Source organism: Mchenga conophoros, linkage group LG10 (genome assembly GCF_057382185.1).
Source record: "Mchenga conophoros isolate Kocher_MC1m ecotype Shallow Benthic linkage group LG10, M_conophoros_male_GT1.1, whole genome shotgun sequence".
NCBI lineage: Eukaryota > Metazoa > Chordata > Actinopteri > Cichliformes > Cichlidae > Mchenga > Mchenga conophoros.
The window spans coordinates 2,019,024-2,041,773 of NC_140535.1; the positions used below are offsets into that span (position 1 = coordinate 2,019,024).

The window sequence follows — 22,750 nt, forward strand, 5'->3', positions numbered from 1 at the left end:
TATGTTTCACATATTATAGGCCATCAAGTTACTTATAGCAGTTTAAATACGAGCAATCAGTTTTTGGCAAATACCGGAAATCAGTTTTTGGCAGACAATCACTTTTTGGCACAACACCGGCACAATCCAGGACAAGTTCCTCTGGGGGCTCTCCCCGATCGTGCGACCGCGGGGGCTGACGGTACAGTCTGACGTCTGAAGGCCTCCGCGGCGATAACTGTTTGAAACAGTACGTGTCATCTTAATGAGCCAGGTAAGGGCGTTCTTGTGAATTCGTGTATTTATGTTACACTTACTTTATAGCTTAGACGGACCCGTCAACTCAAGGTTGTCTTGTGACAAACTAGCCTAGCTTTTAGCTCTTAGCTTGCTAGCAGTATGCTAAAAGTCTTTCCAGAAGCGAACTGAATGAGTGTTAGCTACTGCTAGCTCATATGTAGCCGTAAAAAACCCAGCTAAGTAGCCGAATTGCTGGTGCTTTAAAAGGCATATATTAAAGATTTCTGAAGGTGAGTCCAGATGATATTTTCACAACAATCCAGTAAACACTAGTTCATGTATTACTCCCAGCAGTTGTTAGCATTTGCTTCAGTTAGTGGTTATAGACGGCTGTTATCTTGTTTCTTTAGTGGCGTGTAACAGCGTTTCTGTTTGTAGTGACTAAACCTATGAACAAGTTATCAAACAAAATCATTACCATCAGCGTACAAGTTACTCTCGCGTTAAAAATGTATATCGAGGAATGAATGGTCACATTATGACAACCGTTAGCTCTGCAACTTAAAGTGTATGTACTGTTGAAAACAGACTAGCAGACTGTAGAAAAAAATGCATCCAGTTTTCCTCTTTAAACCGTCAGTTTTGTCTGTTTCCCCCAAGGTGTATGCACGGAGCGATGGGAGACAGTGCAGGGCTGCAGTTTGTCAGCTCCTATGCTTTTGAAGCCATGCAGAAGGTGGATGTAGTGCGCCTGGCTGCGTTAAGTGATCCGGAGCTGAGGCTGCTGCTGCCCTGCTTGGTGAGGATGGCGTTATGTGCCCCCGCTGATCAGAGCGAGTCCTGGGCACAGGACAAGAAGCTTATCCTCCGCCTGCTCTCTGGGGTTGAAGCCGTCAACTCCATTGTAGCACTTTTGTCTGTTGACTTTCATGCCTTGGAGCAGGACGCACGGAAGGAGCAGCAGCTTAGGTATGACTTATTTTCACATGGTAACACTATATACTGGCACAGTAGTGGGTTACAGAGTGGGAAAAGCTGCTTATCGGGTCATACATATACAGCTATATTTGTTACTGTGTTTTAAAAAACAAAAAAGCCTACTTGGAGTTCATTTTAGCAGTATACATAATGTACCGTCTCCTCTGCTAGGCACAAGGCAGGTGGCTCTAATGCAGAAAGCATCCTGGTGTCACAGCTGCAGCATGGCCTAACTCTGGAGTTTGAACACAGTGATCCCCTCAGGAGACTCCGTCTGACCCTCAGTGAGCTCCTGGCTATCATGAACAAGGTACAGTCAAAGCTCCCCTTATAATTCGGTAGATCTCTGGACACTGACGATGATAACTGAGCATCCACGTTGTAGAAATGTGGAACAAACATGTCACGTATACCTGGGACAGCTGTGTATATGTAAAGAAATGGAAGTATGAATCATTAATGAGTGTCACCTGTGGACTACAGAAACAAGATTGTGCTGCTTTCTTTAACTTTTCATTAAATTTGAAGTTTCTATCAGAATTACGACTAAATCTCTGCCAGCTGCTCTCGCTTGGAATGAAATTAACTGCGTGCTGCTGTTGTCCTTTAGTAGATCCATCTTCATCTAATAGGGTGAGTTGGGTGATGCGTCCCTGTGGCCTGTTTCACATTCCCGTGTTGTTTCTCAGGTGGCAGACTCAAATGGAGAGTTTTTCTTAAAGTCTTCTGAACTCTTTGAAAGTCCTGTGTACTTGGAAGAGGTTGCGGATGTCCTCTGCATTTTACAAGCAGGTAAAAAAGATTATACATTATAATAGCATTGCATTTAATGCAGCAACATTCAAAAACTAGAAAATGCATTTTCTGAAGAAACTGCAGTGTGAATGCTGATAGTTGAATGTTTTGAGCTGAAATGAAACAATTGCTGAATGTTAAGTTAAAAATGTTGAATGAGCTGAATTAGGGATGGGTATCGTTTAGGTTTTATCCGATACCAGTACCAAACCGGTACTTTTGAAACTGTGCCGGTGCTCAACCGGTGCTTAAAGAATGGAGAACACAAACTTTGTCCAAAAACCTCTCATGTTCAGCTGTTTTTTTTGTAAAAAGATAACAATGTTAGCCTTTTCTGCAGCTATGGGGCATATATGGTATCACTCTTGGCTGGAAGCAGTGCTTAATCAATGGAAAAAACACAAACTTTGTCCTAAACCTCTCATGTTTAACTGTTTTCCACTTTTTCTTTGGTCATTTTAGCCTTTTTAGCCAGGGTGAAGGGAGTATCTGCCATCAAACAAGAAGACAGCAGCATGTAGCTATGATGATGTTTGCTAGTTCACCTTACATGCATTAATGTAATAACGTGGTTAGCCTACTCAACGTAAATTACACACGAACAACATGAAGCTACTCACGCAGAGAAGAACGGCTGGTGCTGCATCATCATCCTCATCATTTCTGCTACACTGGCAGGGCTAGGGGCCAGGACTCTCCTCTTCGGGTTTTTGGGGGATGTTGCTAACTCCGGGTCCGATAACAGGCACTACACCCGCAGTAGATGTGCACGGTGTGAGGTCTCGCAGCAAGCTATCAAATACGGCGCATTTCTCGGCTTTAACAAAACGCTATGCGTCGCCAGGTGTTTCATCGGATTTGAGGTGTTACCTCCTTTGACAGTATCACAGTATCAGCTTAAAGCACTTGTTGCTGCTGAGTTTGCATCTTTTGCTGTGAAGTACAGCCAGACTTTTGACTGCTTCGCCTTGGACATTTTTAATCTGTAGCTCTGCTCTAAAAGAACGTACGTACCTGGACCCGCCTACTGCGCTCACAAAGGTAAAATGATTGGCTAGAATCCAAAGTGTATGACACGTGCCATGATGGCACTGGATACTGGTACCCATCTCTACAGCTGAAACATATTGAATAATTCACCTGAAAGATAAAGTGGAGAACTGTTGAAAGCTGAAGTTCACACAGAAGAAGTTTCAAAGTTTGAAAGTAGATGATGTTAAAATGTACATTAGAAAAAGCTGAATTAATTTTTTTTAGAAAAACAAAACATCTGAATGAATATTGAAGGTTCATATTCTTTTAATCACTGAATGACTGAAATGTGGGAGATTCAGCTACAGACAGGTAAAGGGTGTCAGTTCTAATAACCCCTACCAGCTGGGGCTGGTAGGTGTGGAGCTTGCTACAGGGGTGCTACTCTACCCTGCGGAGAATGAATATGATTATCTGAAATTCATCATACAGACTCAGGGTCAGCCACCAGATCGTGTTCTAGACTCTGGCATTTACACTGATGACTATTTCATTGAAGACGACTACAAGCAACAGCGCTGGACAGATAAGACTGACCAACAATTTCAGTACGAGACAGGATATCCATCCCTGGAGACTCGATACATAAAACGTAAACGTCTTGATGACCTCGAACAAATAACGAAGGTTAGACGAGGACCAGAAGATGGCCAAAGCTTATTTGTCAGCTTAATTAAAGAGATGTTGGCCTTGGATGCACACCAGCGCATAACACCCTTGGAGGTTCTCCGGCATCCCTTTTTCAACCCTGGCCTCTCTAACAGGTTCCCATGTATTGACACTGAGAGACCACACAGAATCTCCAGAAGGGAGAAACAAAAGTGTGGATCATTGGGTCAAGCTACATCAGATGAGGCGAGAGTGACGCAAAAGAGAGGAGAAAATTTCGGACTTAATGCCAACGTCCAGTGGTTTGGCAAAGGAGGGATGCGCTGGAGCGGAGTCCTTCCTCGTTTTTATGAGGAGCTATCCACACAGAGACCACCTGACATATTGGTAATCCATGCTTGGGGCAATGATTTGGGACTCATGTCTGCTTATTAACTTCTGTCATTGAGAAGGAATTGATGCAACTGCACACAGAGTTCCCTCAATGACAATTGTATATTCATCCATCAACGAGCGTCAGTTGGGAGATATGGAAATCCAGGCAAAATCAATAAGGACAGGCAGATCGTGAACGCCAGCATTAGAAAGGCTGCTGGAGTGATTATTGAGCATCCATGCTTGAGGTTTTTCAACAACTCCATTTTTTTTACCCGACGGAGTTCATTTAAACAAGAAATGCACTGAAAAGCATCCGCTCGGCGTCTTCAGTCACCTCACAGAAAACCATATGTTGTTTATTTTAGGCAACGTGAGCCACACTCTCATTTTTCTTTTCTTTTGCCTCTCACCCCCCAACCAGCCATGACAGATGGCTGCCCCTCCCTGAGCCTGGTTCTGTCAGAGGTCTCTTCCTGTTTAAAGGAAGTTTTTCCTTTCCACCGTTGCCTGGTGCTTGCTCTCATAGGGGATCATTTGATTGTTGAGCTTGAATTGAATTGGATTGAACAACATTTTAAACATTCAGGTGAGAGGTTCACATTGTAGGGAGCACTACAAAATCTACAAATAAAAAAATTGTCACGAGCGGCAAATGAAAATAAAGAAAACAATTTTTGAAAAACATCTCTTGCTGCTCTGTTGGCATGGCAAAGTGTTGAAAACATGCCGAAGCTCAAACACTAATTGTTTACTGCACTTTGTCATGCAGCTGATTTCTGCTTGAAGAGCAGTCTGCAGCCAGCCACTCCCATCTCCTCACAGCCTTGTCTTTTTCTTGTAAAAGGCAGTGACTTGCTTTTTGATAAATACAAAATAACTGAAAAATCGAAATAATCCAAATAATAAATAATCCACTGCTCCTGAGAGTTCAGAAATAACGCAGCATATTTAAAATAACAAATATTTCTGTAAACATGTCTGAAAACAATCCGTTTCTTTGACCCTGCCGTCTGAAGTGTGTTTGGATTTTCTCCGTCTTAGAGCTGCCTTCGCTCCTGCCGATCGTGGATGTGGCCGAGGCTTTGCTTCATGTCCGCAATGGTGACTGGTTTCTGTGTCTGCTGGTTGCCAATGTTCCTGACAGCTTCAATGAAGGTAATTCATCTGTTGCACAACGCTGCACATTCTGTCAGCAGATAATGGAAAATAGAGTGGCTGATTAATTGACAGGAATAGTTGGATATAGTCAGTGTGGAGGAAACAGGACTTTATCTGAGATTACCTCCAAGGTTTCTCGCTTTATTAGAATTACACACTGATATCTACAACTATATGTGTTGTTCTTAATGCTGTTCACGGCAGTGGACCGAGAGTGCAGGCATTTGTCTTTGACTGATGATGAACATTATTATTATGTCATCCTGACTCCCTGAGAGCCCTTTGAGAGGCTCTCTGGAATAAAACACTCACTGTCTCCTTATCGCACAGAGTGTCAGATCCATGTCAGGCGCAGATTTGTGCTGCGTAGCGGTGATCATCACAGATTCCTTTTGGCTTTGCTGCTGCAGTTACTCTTTCATTGACATGAAAGTGCAATGGATTCATCCTTGGATGAAGTGTTTGTAAGGTTTGCCATGTTAAACACCAGCTGGCAGCCAGACTTCACTCTGCCGCCTCATCAATGGTGTATGAATGATCCAGGAGCAGCACAGATGGAAACTAATTCAATTTCAAAGCGTTGCCATAATGCCAGCTACCAAATTTACTTTTAAACAATATACAGTGGGAAAGTGAAGGACAAATATGCCAGAGAATTGATGTAATCATGGCTGTTGTGTATTGAAGGACATAACTGGGATCTGGAAGTATTCAGATTATACAGTGTTGAAAGTCTGCATACGTTTCTCCTCATTTGCTGTAAGGATATAGTAAGCAGAAGGTCCACAGTGTTTAAGCGTGCCTCTCTGTTGTTGCAGTGTGCAGAGGTCTGATTAAGAATGGAGAGCGTCAGGATGAGGAGAGCGTAGGTGGGCGGCGCAGGACTGAAGCGCTCCGGCAGCTATGTCAGATGAATCCCTCACAGGCTCTCAATATCCGGGCTATGGTGGTAGGTATACCGTTAGTATAATGGCGGGACTGAACTCACGCCAAACTCCCACTTTATTTACAGCATCCCAAAAGTCATTTATTTCAGATGAGAGATGAGTTCTCCCATCTAGTAGCTGCTCTTTTTCTACTCTGGATGCACATTTTCTGCAACATTCATTCTGCTGCCCTGTTTTATCCCATTAATTATGCATGTATTAAATCAAATTAATACTCGCACCAGCACATTTGGAGCATCTGCTCCTTTTTTATGAAGCACTCTCCTGATTAAATGTTTGGATAGCACGACGGTTGTGTTTGCAGAAACATAGCCGCATTAAATATTGATTGTGATCTCAATATAATTATTTGCCGTTAAAACATATCTTCCATAATTTTGCAGTTTCTCTTGGTAACAAATTTAACGCGGCACCCCAGCAAAGCTCATCTGTTTCTCTGCCTCGCTAAACGTAGCCTGCTGGTAATGTAACAGTCATGCACAGATTTCAAGAATGAAAATCAGTTTGACAGACAAATGTTGTGCTTACACCACTTTGTTAAATGATGAATAATTTGTAAGCTGTAGACGTTTGTTTGCTTTTAGCTCCTAAACGTCACTCTTTAGTTATTATAGACTTGACTAACGACTGGCTCTGCTGTGCAGGGAACTATTTTCTCTGCTTAAATCAACTCACCTGATAGAGGGCAGTAAAAGTGATAGGATTTTGCTCTTTAGTCATTTATGTTGTGGTACTCTTAGTGACGCTGTCCCCGAGGGGGAGAAATGAGTCTTATTTCTATCGCTCATAGAGGTTAGAATGTCGGCTATTGAACGAGGCAGAAGAAATTCATTGCCTTGCTGAATGATTCATTAGCAGAACTCGTACTTGGCTGGACTTTGTGGTCTCAAACAACAAGGTCTGGGAATTGATGGGATCCAGTGCTGAAAACAATGTCTGGTGAAGGGCAGTAGAGCTCGCAACCAGCAAGGTCAAGCAACGCGTGATGTTAGAAAATAATGTCGAGAAACATTAATAGTAGGATGACGAGGAACAGTGAATTTAAACAACAATGATATTTCGTTTGCACAGAAAAAGAAGACGACACTAATACAGCAATGCAGGCTTGTATTAGAACGACACCCATATTGCTAGTTCCCCTTTTTTAATTTCCTTTATTTTCAAACCTTGTTTTGGCTCATAATCACTCACTTAGCAAGACAGCTTCTTTGCTCATGTTTCCCCTCAGTAAGAAAAGGAGCTATACAGGGGTCTCGAACTCCAGTCCTCGAGGGCCGCTGTCCTGCAACTTCTCCATGTGTCTCTGCTGCAGCACACCTGAATACAACTAATAGGTCATTAGCAAGACTATAGAACTTGACTGCATGCTGAGGTGGCGACCCCTAACCCTGCTCAAGTAAATGTGTTTGGAACAATGTAATTCCAACAATGCTTTTATTGCACCGTGTTCATTCAGTCATGAGCTGCTGTAACATGAATCAAATGGCTGAATTGCCACCTCAGCATGCAGTCAAGTTCTATAGAGTCTTGCTAATGACCTGCTAGTTGTATTCAGGTGTGTTGCAGCAGGGACACATGGAAAAGTTGCAGGACAGCGGCCCTCGAGGTCTGGAGTTCGAGACCCCTGAGCTATACCTTGGAGACGCGTGTCTTTGCAAAGACCGGGAGCACATCAGCCCATAGTGATAATCAAACAAACATAGACGTAGTCATTATGAAAGAACATGATTAATATTTGATAGAACAGGTGACGCTCTGTAATTGACTGTGGGTGCTCTGTGTGTTCCAGGTGGAGGAGTGTCACCTGCCTGGTTTGGGTGTGGCTCTCACTCTGGATTATAAACCAGATGCAGCAGATGAGGCAGTCAGTCCTCTTGTGTCTTATGTCAGCGGACTGCTGCTTGGCACCAATAGCAAAGTCCGTACGTGGTTCAGTATGTTCATTCGCAATGGACAACAGGTAAGGCCCCGGTTGACTCTCGTATTTCCTGACAACACATAAACAGACACTCCTTTAGGTGCAAGAGGTGGACCACCCACAATGTCCTCAACATGCTGGATTGTTCCTGTGATGTTTTTAAAGAACAGACAGTAATACAAACACTCGCTGAAATTCAAAATGAGATCCTGGTGGGAGTATCTTTCTTGTATTACTCGGTGTTCAGCGCTCGAGTTGGATTGCCCCAAATTTAAGCTAACATTCAAAATATCACAGCAGATATAAAGGAGATCACGAGTCTGGCTATCTGCTGGCATTTCTTGCAGTTTATGGAGCGCAGACACGCTTTAGTCAGCTTTTCACTGTAAATGTCATCATTTGTTTAAATTTCCCTTTCATAAAATGTTGGGGGGTTTTTAGGCGATAAAGCTCTGAGGAGGAACGGAGCTTCTGCTCGCCATTGGAGAAATGTCCTAAAATGTTCCTCAAGTTGCTGCTCATGCAACGAGTCAGTTAATGATCATAATTATCAGATTTGTAAATGAACTTGGGCAAACTGTTACCAAGGCCCAGCGGTGGAAGCATGAAAGTTAAATGGTGTCCTCTCCTCACTCGATCCTGCCAGCGTAAGAGGGAAAGCAGCTCAGTGCTGTGGCAAATGCGCAGACAGCTGCTGCTCGAGCTCGTTGCCATCCTGCCGCGTTCACGCAGCACCCATGTGCCCAATAATGGCGGCATGGAGGAGGAAGGAGGCTCGGGGTACTCTGGCCTCAGAGAGGAGCACGTGGTGAAGGCCAGCGCCCTGCTCCGGCTGTACTGCGCCCTCATGGGTATTGCAGGTCTCAGGTGAGTCAAAGATCATGATAGCTTTTGTTACATTTGATTTTATAATCAATATTTTATGTACTAGTTGTAACAATGTAACAATGTATTTTAATGGCTGTGTTTCCTTCCAGACCTACAGATGAGGAAGCAGAGCAACTACTGCAGCTGATGACCAGCCGGCCTCCTGCCACTCCTGCTGGCGTTCGGTTCGTCTCCTTGTCTTTCTGCAAACTGCTGGCCTTTCCTACTCTAGTCAGGTACATAACGTTTATTGACTCTTACTTTTAGACGTCTTTGTTTTATTCTGCCAACACAAACAGGCCAGGGATCACAAGCTCTTTTTAGCTGCCGGTGGTCTTGAATTTTGATTTGCCCGCTGCTTACCAAAAAGCCCTGTCGGTGTTTTTTGGCATTAATAGTATTCTTTTCATATGTCGACTGAGCATTATCCTCTGTGTGCCTGTGCAGCACTCCAGAGCAAGAACAACTGATGGTCATGTGGCTCAGCTGGATGATCAAAGAGGAGGAATACTTTGAAAGGTAACAATAAAAAGGCTTCATGGAGAACGCAAAAGATTAGAGAGTAAAATCCATCACAGGAAGCTGTCACATGTCTGAGTTTATTGTGACACACACGTTATTGTACTGATTTTATATGTCGTAAGCTTTAAATGTTCATCACATCAGCTGTGATAAGATGATGTCTTTACAGAATTAGTCTATAATGCAACATAAACCCATGTGTGAAAGCATTTGTGGCACTTAGATCCTGATCCTGTCTCCTATACTGTGAAACATTATACACAGCTGCTGTTGGTGGTGACCTCCTTTCATATGAAGAATCAGCAGATTTGTTTTTAAAAAAATGTAATTTAATTTTTTAAAATTAATTTCAGGAAGTAGAGCCAGTACCATTCACCGAGTTTGGTGTCGGTATAAGACAAAGGTGCTGAGGTCAGCTTCCTCGCCAGTTTTGATTGGTTGTAACTGGTGCTGACATTGACTGGTATATATCTGACATGCATAGATAGCTGTATGGTGTCTTTTCTACTCCTGCCATCCATCTCAGGTATTATTTTTAAACAACCACAGCATACTTGTCCTAGAAATATGAATTGCTAACCAGCTACGGCTAAAACCAAAGCTGCTGTAGGCTTATCACAGATTTCTGTTTGGGCCCGTTCAGTGTCTTTTTCATAAGATCCAGGATAGTAGACATGGACATCAGAGGGGACTTTAAAGTCAAGAACCTCTTTTTGAATATTGGACATTATTAGTCAGTTACATTAGTTATGTGCATCTCCAAGTTTGGCCCGTTGTTGTTGCTCCAGTGCTGATGATGCAAGTGACAAGGATCAGTGGATTCACGCTAATCGGTGTGCCGGATTTGAACATTTCTTTACATTAGGCTCTGATAGATTTCAGTGTCAGATGAAGAGGGATGAATAAGGAAGGGCAGATAATCTAAGGATGCCTACACACACTCGGTTTCCTTGCCCCTTGACCAAGTGACCGAGGAAACAAAAAACGTTCCCACAATGAACAAGAAGTTGAAAGTATTAAATCGTCTTTATGTGTTGAACTCGTTCCTTGGAGATTTGTTTTTCCTGTATGAAGTCTCTGACCTGTTTCAGCACCTTCAGCATTGAATATGAATCCGTGTTTTTGTGACTCGAGTCCATAAACCATAAATCTGACAGGTTTGTCTGACTAACCTAAAGGCTGTGAGAGGAAGGTTCGGGTGTGTGTGGGTTGATGTAACGGTCATAATCACTTTTATTTAAATTCTGTCCTGCAACATGAAGGCTTAACGACAAACCTAAATGTCTTCTCTCACTTGCCTCTCCTGCATATGTGTTTGTCTTCCTCCTTACAGCGCCGCAGGCGTATCTGCTTCTTTTGGAGAGATGCTATTACTGGTTGCCATGTATTTCCATAGCAACCAGCTCAGCTCCATTATTGAGTTGGTGTGCTCTACTTTGGGGATGAAGGTAAGGTGGTAGGTGGGAGGGAGGCAGTGATCAATACATCAGTCTGGCTGACCAGCCACTGGCCCCTCTCGTCTGCTGCAGCAGTGGTGCATATAAAGACTATATCACTAATGAAACATTTGCAGCATACACGTATCTAGCTAGCTGCTCTACACCCTGCAGCCAGTTTTCAGTGTTATTACTTATTAAGTGCACTATTGTTTCTTGTCTGTGTGCTAAGTAGTTTCCCCGTCTCACTGTATTTCCCACTAAGATGTGTAATGTAATTGGATTTAGAGCCTGTTTGTTTCCACCCCTAGGGCAATCCTCTCAATTCAGTGTTGTGCTTGCCATGTAGAATTTTTCTTATGAAATATGAAAAGAGGGAATTACAAAATAGCAGCGCTGCTGCCTACAGGCTGTTTTCACTCACAGCGAGCCTGCCACTCTGGATGTTTTTCATAGTTTTTGTGTAATTCCTGCAGATTGCCATCAAGCCCAGCTCACTGAGCAAGATGAAGACCATCTTCACACAGGAGATCTTCACTGAACAGGTGTGTATGTATATTACAAGTCCATCATTGTGTATTGTTACTGGGCAACCACCGTTTTTGTCAGTGATTTGATTTAGATCTCTGACTCAACACCTCCATCCTTTCAGGTTTCACTGTTTACTATCAGACCAATTGGGGGGGGGGGATTTGCTGCTGAAACCTTTTTCATAGGAAGCACAGAAAGTTTTGACTTTGATATCTTTAGGTTATTACTGCTTGACGTTGGCAAACTGTCACGGTGCATGACAGAGTTTTCACACCAGTATAGACTATTAGCATCACACACATCTGTCTGTGTCATGGGGTAAGCTTCTTAAACAGTGTTATAAGAGAGATCGGACACCTCATGAGTCTTGAACCAGTAAATCCCATAATGGCAACGATGGTTGGATAGTTTTAACCCTATTTTGTAGCAAACCTTTTAAACTGTTTTTTCAGATTCAATTTGATATTAAAGTTAGGAGCTACTTTTGGCTGCTCCCTTATTTCCCAAGGATCGGCATATTTGATTTGGCACACATTTGATGCCCTTTGCCCTTTCTGATGCTGCCCGCCCATTTATCTGGCATTGGGACTAGGAGTGCACTTGGCTGGGGTTTATCTCCTAACAGAATTAAATTTACCATCATTCACATATATGGTGAATGTGTTACCACTGCACCACGGAGCAACTATATTATTTCGATAATGATTCAAAACGTAAACACTTGGCCAAAGATGATGGTTGGGCCCATGCTGCTGGTATAGAAGTAAATTTTCCTGTCCAGGAGCTACAAAAGAAATGTGGCACAAATGTTTATAGTCTTTACATTTCTGAACTGTTAACAACAGTTGTGTGACTTTGGCTGTGCAGGTGGTTACAGCTCATGCAGTTAGGGTTGCAGTGACCAACAACCTAAGTGCCAACATCACAGGATTTCTTCCCATTCACTGCATCTACCAGCTGCTTCGGAGCCGAGCCTTCACCAAGCACAAAGTGTCTATTAAGGTAATGCACACGTTATGGCTGATTGTGACTATTGCGTAACTTTGTACTACTGCACAGCTGTTTGAAACTGTGTTGTTGCCCTTGTGTGCACCTTCTAGGACTGGATCTATCGCCAACTCTGTGAGACGACAACACCCATCCACACCCAACTTATTCCCCTAATTGATGCTTATATCAACTCCATCCTTACTCCAGCTTCCAAGGCAAACCCAGAGGCCACCAACCAGCCAATCACAGAGCAGGAAATCCTCATTGTCTTCCTGAGCTCTGCAGGAGTAAGTCGCTTCCGAAGCTAAATCCGCACCCTTACAAAACACCAGTGCAGTGCATTTGATGGGTTATTGTTAATTTAGTTTGAAACATAATTACACTTTCATAATCCATAATTTTGCTCACATATCCATGTCCACGTTTGCTGGTGATCTCTTTAGCAAGCGGATGGTAGTCGAGCTGGACGGCAGCGCTACTCTATCACCACCCAACTGCTTATCCTGTACTACATCCTGTCTTATGAGGAGAACCTGTTGGCTAGCACCAAACAGCTGGGTATGTATGAGGCTGTTTCCCAACAAAAACACTGCGATGTGTTTGGCTTCCCTTTGTGCTCTTGGCTCACCTCCCTCCTGCTTCTCATTTTCTCTTTCTGTGCCTGTCTGAATTGCATCCTTTGTCATTTTCCTCACTGAAGAATGCATTGTGTGGATGATGAAGGGAATTTGTCAGCAAGTGAGAAGAAAAAGGAACCTTTTGTCCTCTGTTAAGTTGTAGGAGATGCTCTGGATGTGCAGTCATTCATCCTTTTCTCTCTTGGCACTGAATGTTGGCTGCTTCATAGAGAATAAATGGTTGGCTGACAAAGAGCCAAGTACAATGGCTGCGGGAGCAAAGCTAACTAGGACAGCTGTAGGTTAGATTGAGCATTAGCAGTTAGCCTAGTCAGTGTTTATTCTCTCCCGTGACGAGCTCTCCTCTTGCCCTTCATTAGGCCAGATTTATGTGAGAGTTTATGCCCATCTCTTTAATTGCTGTGTTTACCCAAGTGCTCTCTCAGCCTTCAAGGAAGGAGTAATGAAGCCCATCAGCAGTGGTAATGAACCCACGTCAATGAAAAATCACCTCAGCTTCTCGAACGCATCGGCACAGCGGCTCTGGTGTCCTCACACAATCAAATGAAACATTTATCCTCCATCTCGTCCTTATTTTGCTTCACATTTTCACTCTGTTTAGTATTTAATTCAGTATAGTTTCTGTGATCCACTCACTTGTCCTGTTTTCCTCTTTTTCTGTTTTTTTTAAGCCCTGATGCAGAAGAAGCCAAAATCCTACTCTGCAGCCCTGATGGACCAGATCCCCATTAAGTACTTAGTTACCCAGGCCCAAGGGCTGCAGCAGGAACTCGGGGGTGAGAGTCACTTTTGGCTTTTTCTTACTAAACACATGGAGAAAAACCCCCAAAAGGTAAAAATTATTTGATTATTGTAGACTGAACGCAGTTTCTTCACTGATCCCAGGTCTGCATTCGGCCCTACTGAGACTGCTTGCAACCAACTACCCACATTTATGCCTTGTGGAGGACTGGGTGTGTGCGGAGGAGGTGACCGGTACCCTGCCCCTGTTGAGGAAGATGATGCTTCCCAGCAACACCTGTAGATACACCCAGAGACAGCTTCACCAGGGTGAGCACAGGAAATTTAAGATGTAGCTGCTGAATTTAAGTTAAAAATATTAAGAGAGAAACATTTTAAAGTAATAAAAACCCAGACAGATGATTGATGGCTTTACTAGCACCACTGACGCTAATCTAGACGCCACAGTTGGGCGAGTGAAATGCCAGATTATCTGTTTTAGGTTGGAATGAAATCATTTATCAATCTGTAATCTTTGTGGTTAATCTTTTATGCTGTGTTGATCCTACAACTGCTGAAGGATCAACAGTTTCAATAGATGTAGGTGATGTGTAGCTACATCCAGATGCTGTGTGCCGCTGCACGACAAACGCAGAGAGCTGGCGTCTCGTTTATTTGGCTCTGTCATGTGGTGTTCTTGTGTTTCTCTGATCTTCATTGTAGTAGTTTAAAAGAAAGTTGTTTGAACTGAGTGATGGTTACATACTTGTGTTGCGGAGCCTGTCTCTTAACCTGAACAGCTTACTCCATTTGTATGGCGTTATTTTTGTGCCACTATTCTGAGCGCACGTAAAAAAAGTTTGCATGTGCAAGTGTTGTATTTTGAGGAGAAATTTATTTTGAGCAAAGAAAAGCTGAACTTGAGTGAACAAAATTCATTGCTGCGTGCAAAAACTGTATTTCAGTGTTTGCTATTATCCACACACACAACAGCAGCCCCTCTCGCTCAGTTTTTGCATTTGCGCTCACTCGCAATGTGTTGCTCGCGCGCTCAACTCTTTCTCCACACCGTTATATTTGTGCCACAAAACCAGCCAATCACAGACTTGGATGCAAAAAAATCTGATTGGCTGTTTTGGTCTCCAATCAGCTCGAAATGACAAAATGCAATATCCCAGAATCCATTTCGTCCAAACTCAAACGAGGCAGTGGCGGAGGAACACAGAGTGGCGGAGTTCGGAGATGCCTGTTACCCACCAGCTGACCGCATAGCTGGACTGGCCATTGGGCATCCCGGACATTTGCCTGGTGGGCCGATGGTGATTTTTCATTTTTATGTTTGTTTGTTTTTGGGCTGGACCAATTACAACACATCCGTATTGAAGGGAAAAGGAACACGATTAGTCCCGGACTTCAGCTAGAATCAAAAAGACAAAGCTGGAGTTATTCTGTCTTTACGCTGCACAGCTGCCTCTTCTCTCATCCTGCCTCTCCTGTTGCTACTTCAATCATGAAACTGATCAATGATCAGCTGATCGTCTCTCTTGTTTGTTTATCTCCCACTTTGCGCCAGAAACAGGAAACCAGCGGATGTTGCGCTAAACAACAGCAGCACGTTTAAGCTTGATCAGCTGTTGTTAGAATTTATTTAATATTAATTTCTAGTATCAGCTGATGTTTGCTGGAGCCACAGCTGTAAAGCTGCTGGTCATGATATCGGTTTGGAAACATGAAGGTGATACAAATCATACATGTATACCAACAAGACAGTACATCACTGTCACAACAGCGTTTGTTTTAGTTCAAAGGATTTTTTTTTCTTCGTTTTTCCTGTAATACCTGGTGGTGTAGTCGGTGATTTTCTGTCAGTTCAGCCTTTTATATTATGTTTAACCCGAGTGACCACAGCTGGTGGGTAACAGGCATCTCGAAGACGTCAGAGCACTTATGCAAATATGTGATGTCCTGATGAATCGAGCAGGTATTTGAAGTTTACACAGAAACATTCTCGCATGAAAATATCTTTAAAGTTTATTTTGTGACCCAGAAAGAGTAATATTTCAAACTCCGCCCCTCTGTGGTCCTCCGCCACTGCCTCGTTTGAGTTTTGGATGAAATGCATTCTGGGATATTGCATTTCGTCATTTCGAGCTGATTGGAGACCAAAACAGCCAATCAGATTTCTTTGCATCCAAGTCTGTGATTGGCTGGTTTTGTGGCACAAATATAACGGTGTGGAGAAAGAGTTGAGCACGCACGGGCAGAAATGTTGAGAGCACGAGCAACACATTGCGAGCGAGCGCAAATGCAAAAACTGAGTGAGAGGGGCTGCTGGTGTGTGTGTGTGTGTGTGTGTGTGTGTGTGTGTGGATAATAGCAAACACTGAAATACAGTTTTTGCAGGAATGAATTTTCTTCGCTCAAAACAAATTTCAAACACTTGCACCTGCAAACTTTTTTTACGCGCGCTCAGAATAGTGGCACAAAAATACCGCCATACATTTGTAGGATTTAATCTGTGATTTACATTTTTCCTCTCTGACTCTTGAAATGCATCCATGCTGCTAAAGGAATCTGCTGATTAACCTCAACGGACAATCACAAAATAATTCTCAAGTGTATTTATGATACTGTGCTGTGCACTTGTTGTACACTGATGGAGATGCAGCCAAAGCTTCTCTATGAATCAGAGATTAAAGCTTATGTTTTCCTCCCAGCCTTCCAGAAGTTGCCATCAGGTAGTCCCAGGCTGATGCGTATCCTGGAACATTTAACACTGCTTTCACCTGGAGACCTGATCCCTTACGCGGAGGCCCTCACAGCCAGCATGGCTCTGCTGCTGGAGCCTGCTGTGCCTCGTCGTATACTACAGACCGTCAACAAGCTCTGGATGGGTCTGAACACCGTGATGCCCCGCAGGTACGTGCTCCGGACATGCAATCAGGAATTTGTGCCTTAAGGCATTAATGGAATCACTTGAGTAACTAAAATTGGTCTAAAGAATTTTCTTGTCCTCACTAATTAGAATTTGACATCACTGAAGTCAATGAACTCCCCTGCTGCTGGTTAAATAATAATTATACATGTTTCCAGTAAAAGGCTTACAGGGGTGTTTGACTTGTTGCTTCCTCCTCTAGGCCTCACTCTGCTGCAGGGCTCAAAGGAGCACAGCTACCAAAAGGAGCCTGTTACAAGACGAGCTCAGGCAGGAAGACTGAGGGGGAGATGTAAGGGGTTGTCGGGGGAGCATGCTAGCGGGCCGTCGTTATTACCGTGTTGTTTGGAAAATACGGCGCACTTAAAATCAATCCTTTGATTTTTCTGAAAGTCGACAGAGCCCCTTATAATCCCGTGTGCCTTATGTATGAACTCTGGTCGTGTTTACTGACCTCGAAACGATTTTATGTGCACGGCACTCGAAAATCTGTCAAATGTTTTAGTACGACTTTGCTGAGCTACGAAGCCGCACCGCTCGATGGATTGTCGGAGCATTACGGCTGTCGTAGGCGGAGCCTCGCGGAGTGATACGCACTGTGCTTCAACATAATGTTACCGTATTGTGTGTGTATAACCTCTTTTAAGTGTTGTGGATATTATACATGGTTATGCTGAGGATACGTCGGCCAGTTTCCACTGGAAATGCCTTTTGGTTAAACTGTCAGTGAGGAGTTTGCATTTGCACTGTTACATTTGTATATAACTTTAATGCAGATAAAAAACAGCTGCTTGTTTAAGTGGAAATACATTGATGTTTTTTTTTTTTTGCACTAATAAAGTTGAGGAGTTGTAAAGTATTTTGTCTCGTGTCAATTATATCGTCAGTTATATCGTTATCGCAAATTTTCAAATGATATCGTGATAAATATTTTTGGTCACATCACCCTGCTCTAGTCTGAATATTAATCTTGGGCGTAATACTGTCAGTTTTACTTTGAGCAGTTTTAATGTTGTCCCTTAACAAGGCAGTGTTTCTTAGTCTTAGTTAGGTCAGAGTTCTTTAAAAGCCGGGTACAGTCGGTGCTTCAGTTAACAAAACTGTGTGGTGGGAATGAAATTGTGTGTCTGTGTCACAGGCTGTGGGTGATGACGGTAAACGCCCTCCAACCTTCAGCGAAGCTGCTCAGGCAGCAGAGGTACACCCAGAATGACCTGATGGTCGATCCTCTCATCGTGCTGCGCTGTGATCAGAGAGTATACAGGTGACTACAAAAAGCCACGCATGGACTCAGACATACAGTCTCAGACGTGTTGCAGTAGGTGGGCTTTCATGTGGTCCACATTTTCACTGAACGTAACTAAAGAATTTCTTCTTATACAAAAGATGAACCCTTTATGACCAGGCAGCGCGGGCACGCTCCGTTTTCCGTAACTATTTTTAAAGCCCGGTAGCACTGGAACCACGTGAGCGAGCGCAATCATTTTTTTTTGCATATGAAACCGGAGGAGTTGTACTTACATCTTATGCCATCAGCTCGTCCTCAGTCACGGTTTCCTTCCACATACAGCTTTGCAACACCTGCATAAAAAGCACTTGCAGCAACAACAACATAATATTCCAGAAACAGGCTCGTCCGATCCGATCAGCTGTTCATAACACTTCCTACGTTGGAATAGACGTCAGCGTGAACTGTTGCATGCCCGCCATGACCTGCCCGGAACTGGAAGTGACGTCATTTTCACAGAAAATTTATTTTTTGTCCTGTAGGGCATTTACAAAGATATGCAGGTATTTTTAAAATAGATTTTGAGTTTATGCCTTTCTGTATCGTGTCTGGGAGGCTTAAACTCAAACTGCTGGAAATAATCTGTTTTGATGCTTTTTTTTTTTTTTTTTTGCAAATTTGCATCATAATATTTATTTTCATTTTTCCTGCAGTATATAAAAATTAGTGTATCTCAAAAATAAAACTATGAAGACACTTAAAATAATTTTCTTGTGGTTGGAAACTATTTTGTGCAACTGTTTTGTATTTACAGTTTTGAGGGGTGAACCTCTGAAATTACTCTAACTGGAAATATATGGAAAAAAACAAACGATTTTCAATTTTTTTTTGTCATTTATTGCACTTTTTTATGTAGTTACTAAGGACTTAATGCATACATGTTATTAAAATTGAGGCTATAATGGTTGTATTGATGTATAGAAACTGCATGTAAGAATATAAAGATGAGCTCTGGCAGACGTGTTATGATGCGTCTTAATTGTCAGGTAACAATATTTGTTTTTGGCCAGGTGTCCTCCTTTGATGGACATTGTCCTTCACATGCTGAATGGCTACCTGCTGGCCTCGAAAGCCTACCTACAATGTCACCTGAAGGAGACGGCCGACTTTGATCGACAGAGCCAGACTGTGTCGAGCCTCGGTGTGCCGGGACAAGCAGATACGCCGGAGGTCACCAGGGAGGAGCTAAAGAACGCTCTTTTATCTGCGCAGGTCATTTGAGTTTTATAAGAGTGCTATGCATGTGACAGCATATTCATTCCTAACCCTGTTTCCTGTATCACGTTGTTTCTTCATCCCCCCCAAAATATTACACTGCAAAATTTTCAAATCTTATTTTTATGTGAAATTTCTATCTTACTGGTGTTTCAGTAAAACAAAAAATGCAAAAAGACACTAAAGTGTAACGGCGGGCCTTTTATGCAAAGTCATTATAAATCCTTGTTTTTGTCCAACTGCAGGACAGCGCAGCAGTGCAGATTCTTCTGGAGGTGTGCCTGCCAACCTCTGAAGAGCAGCAGCTGGGGGCCACCACAGACAGCCTGTTGAGGAGCATTCGGGGCCCCGTGCCAGGGAAATTGAAACAGGGAAGCCTGGGGCCTGCAGCCAAGGGGGGCGGGGAGGCTGCGGAGCCAGAGGGAGGTTTGCTCAGTGATTTGAGGGAGGTGCAGTGTCTCATCTGTTGTCTGCTGCATCAAATGTTCATCGCCGACCCCAACATTGCCAAGTTGGTCCACTTTCAGGTAATATAATGCTGGCAGGTTTATTGTGCCATTTTGTGCATCCTTCCACATTTTCCTATTGAAAGCATTACAGTCATTGATAATTGATTACACCGTAGAGCAGAAAATACCTTCAATGCGTTTTTCAAGAAGATCCGAATCATATTGACCCCATTAGTCATCAGATTGTGCCGTGGCGTAAGTAATAAGTGAGTGCAGCTCCCAGAAGCAGCAGACAGCCATATGGTGGACTTCATCAAACCGCTTCCTGTCACAGTAATCCATCCACGCTGCTGAGCAGGAGCTGCTGAGCAGGAGCTGCTGAGCAGGAGCTGCTGCAGTGTGCATCGGCGCACACGCATGTTTACGCTGGCACTCATTTACATAGACGACTGTTTGAATAAATGAACTGCTTATTTGCGATTTCTTGCTTATGTTGCTAGATTAATTCCAAGTTTCCCGTTTCCTCTTGTCTCCCTGTCTGCCAGGGTTACCCTCAAGCTCTGCTGCCTCTAACTGTGGCAGGCATTCCCTCCATCCATATCTGTCTGGACTTCATCCCAGAGCTGCTGGCCCAGCCCCAGCTGGAAAAGCAGGTGAGGCCTCCCAACCTCCCCTCCCCTCTCTTTCCTGGCTTTCACTCCTAGACTTGCCCTGGGTTTGTGCCAGAGCCTCTCTTACACTGTTGTGCTTTTATTTATTTATTTTCTCCAACCAGCTCTGCTCGCTGCTCTGCTGAGTGTTTGCATATTTGCTACATAAATAAATGTATTAAATGTCTCACTGTTGTTATCGTGTGTCCCTGCAGATCTTTGCAATCCAGTTGCTATCATATCTGTGCACCCAGTACGCCCTACCCAAGTCCCTGAGTGTGGCCAGGTTGGCCATCAGTGTCATGGGTACACTTCTTACAGGTCGGTAAACACTCTTTACGTCTCACACGCTCATGCATGTGGTGATATACTTCCTCTTTTAGTGTGCGTCTTTTCTCTGTCAAACATTCAGTCTGCTGCCTGCACTGTGCAGTTCATCTTACATGAATCAGCTGTTGGCACACAGATGTTTTTATCCCTGTGTTTAGCTGCCATCCTCTGGTGTTTAGCTGTTAGTGCAACATTATTTCTCTACACTGTATTAACTGTTTATCAGCCTTGTGTTTTGTGTTAATTGTGTATTCGTGTGTGTGTTTTGCTTCCTAGTGCTGACTCGTGCCAAGCGGTTCCTCTTCTTCATGCCCACCCTGCCATGCCTGGTGGCTTTCTGCCAGGCGTTCCCTCCACTCTACGATGACGTGGCAGCTCTCTTAGTACAAGTGGGCCAGGTTTGTTCTTCGGACGTGGCCACCAAAGCCCGGGACATCGATCCTTTTATCGCGCGTAAGCATGATTACTCGTTTTCTTGGCAGAATAATGTTGACACAAAAATATTTTGACCCGAATGATTTTTGTTCATCTTTTTAAAAATCCACAATCCAGATGTTGTAATTAAAGCCATCTGATCATTTCTGTCCTAAATGTCTAAGAATTATGAGAAAGAGCCTTCATCATTTATTAGCTTTGATGTGTTTGAGTGAAGCCTGATGTTGCCTTACACATAAAGACCAAGTGCCAGCCTGCTCCTCAGACTGAGGGTTTGAAGCTCGGTGTTGGTATCACTGCTGTTGGATCTGTACTCACTGTGGATGCACAGCTCATGTATTTCACTGGATCTAGTAGATGTGTAGTAGGAGTATACCTACCATAGACATTTAAAGGTGTTGTCCATGTATGCTACTGCAGACAGGCTTGATCTACTTTGTTTATTCAGCATTTCTGGACGCTTCGATTGGACATAGAATAATTTGTGTAGATGAGTTTAGATCTACCAGTGCTAAAGAAAAACACTTGTTTTTTCACTCAGGCTTGCAGTATCTTAAGGAGAAACCACTGGAGGCTGTGGTCTCAGGAGGACACCCCTGCAAGCTGACTCTACCCCAGAAGACAGCAGAGGAGCTGGGTGGGGCTGACCCTGATGTCCAGCTCTGTTACTGCATAGAGGCCACCTTCATGGACATTATCAGCTGCACCCTTCACGGACTATAGAGCAAACACACACAGAGACTCTGGATGGTTCAAAGGGACTTGATTAAACCAACAACTCCAAACACTCTGTGTTCATGTGCTCTGTGATGATTTGTAGAAATCAAAATGTTTTGGGGTTTTTCTTCGACCTCTGTAAGCATATTTTTTTAACTTTAAGTGCTACGACCTTTTTTTCTCAGGCACTGAAAAAAATGTTGCCTTCAGATGTGAGAGTTTTGTAATGTATTTGTTTGTAATAAAACAAAGGAAATATCCGTCTGAGGTTTATTCTGCAGTGGGAAGTTTGGATAGATGTGGCATCTCCTCTCAGCAGAAATCTGGACTCCTGGTTTTCTGCCCCTTGCATATAATTAAGATTTTATTTCTTGTTTTTACTGGAAATAGTTAACTTTTTTTAATGCAATCAAAAAAAGACCTTTAAATCCAGTTACAGTTAAGTCTTAGGAGTTGTTTACGTTTTTGACCTTTTAACATTTTAACACAAGTTCACAAACATCAAAGAAGAAAAAGGATGATTGGAGCAAACGAGTTGGTTCTGTTGGATATTTTTACAATAATCTTGATAAATACCTGAAATATACAGAAGAACCAATTCTTGTCAGTTACAATGTTTCCAGTAACTAAAGTCATTAAAATGGTTTGTTTGGTTTATAATGAAATCTTTGTACCTCTGAGCACAAACATGGTTGGTTCCTTCTAAAACAAGCAGCTGGTTTCAAAGACAGATAAATAGCACTGAGGCATATTCAAACATTCACACGCTTCAGATAATAACTTTGGGTTATGATTCTTAGATGACCTGCTGCTAGTGCACGTGTATAAAAATACTGTCCAACTTAAAAAACAAAAAGCAAAACTTGTTCAGGCTTAAGCAAAAACAGCAGTGTTTATTTTCTAATTCTTGAATTCAGGCTGGGCTCGACCCCCCAACCAGCCCACGCCTATTTCTTAAAATGCTGTTGTGTGCACTGTAATGTGTAGCTGCTA

General features: G+C 43.1%; 1 protein-coding gene across 2 annotated transcripts; it reads left to right on the top strand.

The window, feature by feature from the left end:
- Nucleotides 1-95: 95 nt before the first annotated feature.
- Nucleotides 96-22,018, top strand: ints2 (integrator complex subunit 2). 2 transcript variants are annotated; one of them, XM_085288142.1, is made up of 25 exons: nucleotides 96-253; nucleotides 880-1,188; nucleotides 1,369-1,507; nucleotides 1,887-1,989; nucleotides 5,053-5,166; nucleotides 5,988-6,118; nucleotides 7,906-8,076; nucleotides 8,681-8,901; nucleotides 9,012-9,137; nucleotides 9,349-9,420; nucleotides 10,757-10,871; nucleotides 11,336-11,404; nucleotides 12,258-12,392; nucleotides 12,491-12,667; nucleotides 12,824-12,938; nucleotides 13,690-13,794; nucleotides 13,904-14,068; nucleotides 16,456-16,657; nucleotides 17,812-17,937; nucleotides 18,972-19,173; nucleotides 19,422-19,703; nucleotides 20,171-20,278; nucleotides 20,491-20,596; nucleotides 20,882-21,058; nucleotides 21,582-22,018. In XM_085288142.1, exons 2-25 carry the CDS (start codon nucleotides 884-886, stop codon nucleotides 21,761-21,763), a joined length of 3,648 nt encoding a protein of 1,215 aa, XP_085144268.1. In that variant the 5' UTR covers nucleotides 96-253; nucleotides 880-883; the 3' UTR covers nucleotides 21,764-22,018. The 2 variants fall into 2 exon arrangements, with proteins under 2 accessions (XP_085144268.1, XP_085144269.1); XM_085288143.1 differs by lacking the exon at nucleotides 96-253 and adding an exon at nucleotides 309-509.
- Nucleotides 22,019-22,750: the final 732 nt, after the last annotated feature.

What these genes read in the sequence shown, in the direction of transcription:
- ints2 (XM_085288142.1), top strand. Translation starts at nt 884, where the DNA reads ATGCACGGAGCGATGGGAGACAGTGCAGGGCTGCAGTTTGTCAGCTCC. An exon ending in GCCTTTCCTACTCTAGTCAG is followed by an intron (nt 9,138 to 9,348) that starts GTACATAACGTT and finishes GTGCCTGTGCAG; the next exon opens with CACTCCAGAGCAAGAACAAC. An exon ending in AGCACAAAGTGTCTATTAAG is followed by an intron (nt 12,393 to 12,490) that starts GTAATGCACACG and finishes TGCACCTTCTAG; the next exon opens with GACTGGATCTATCGCCAACT.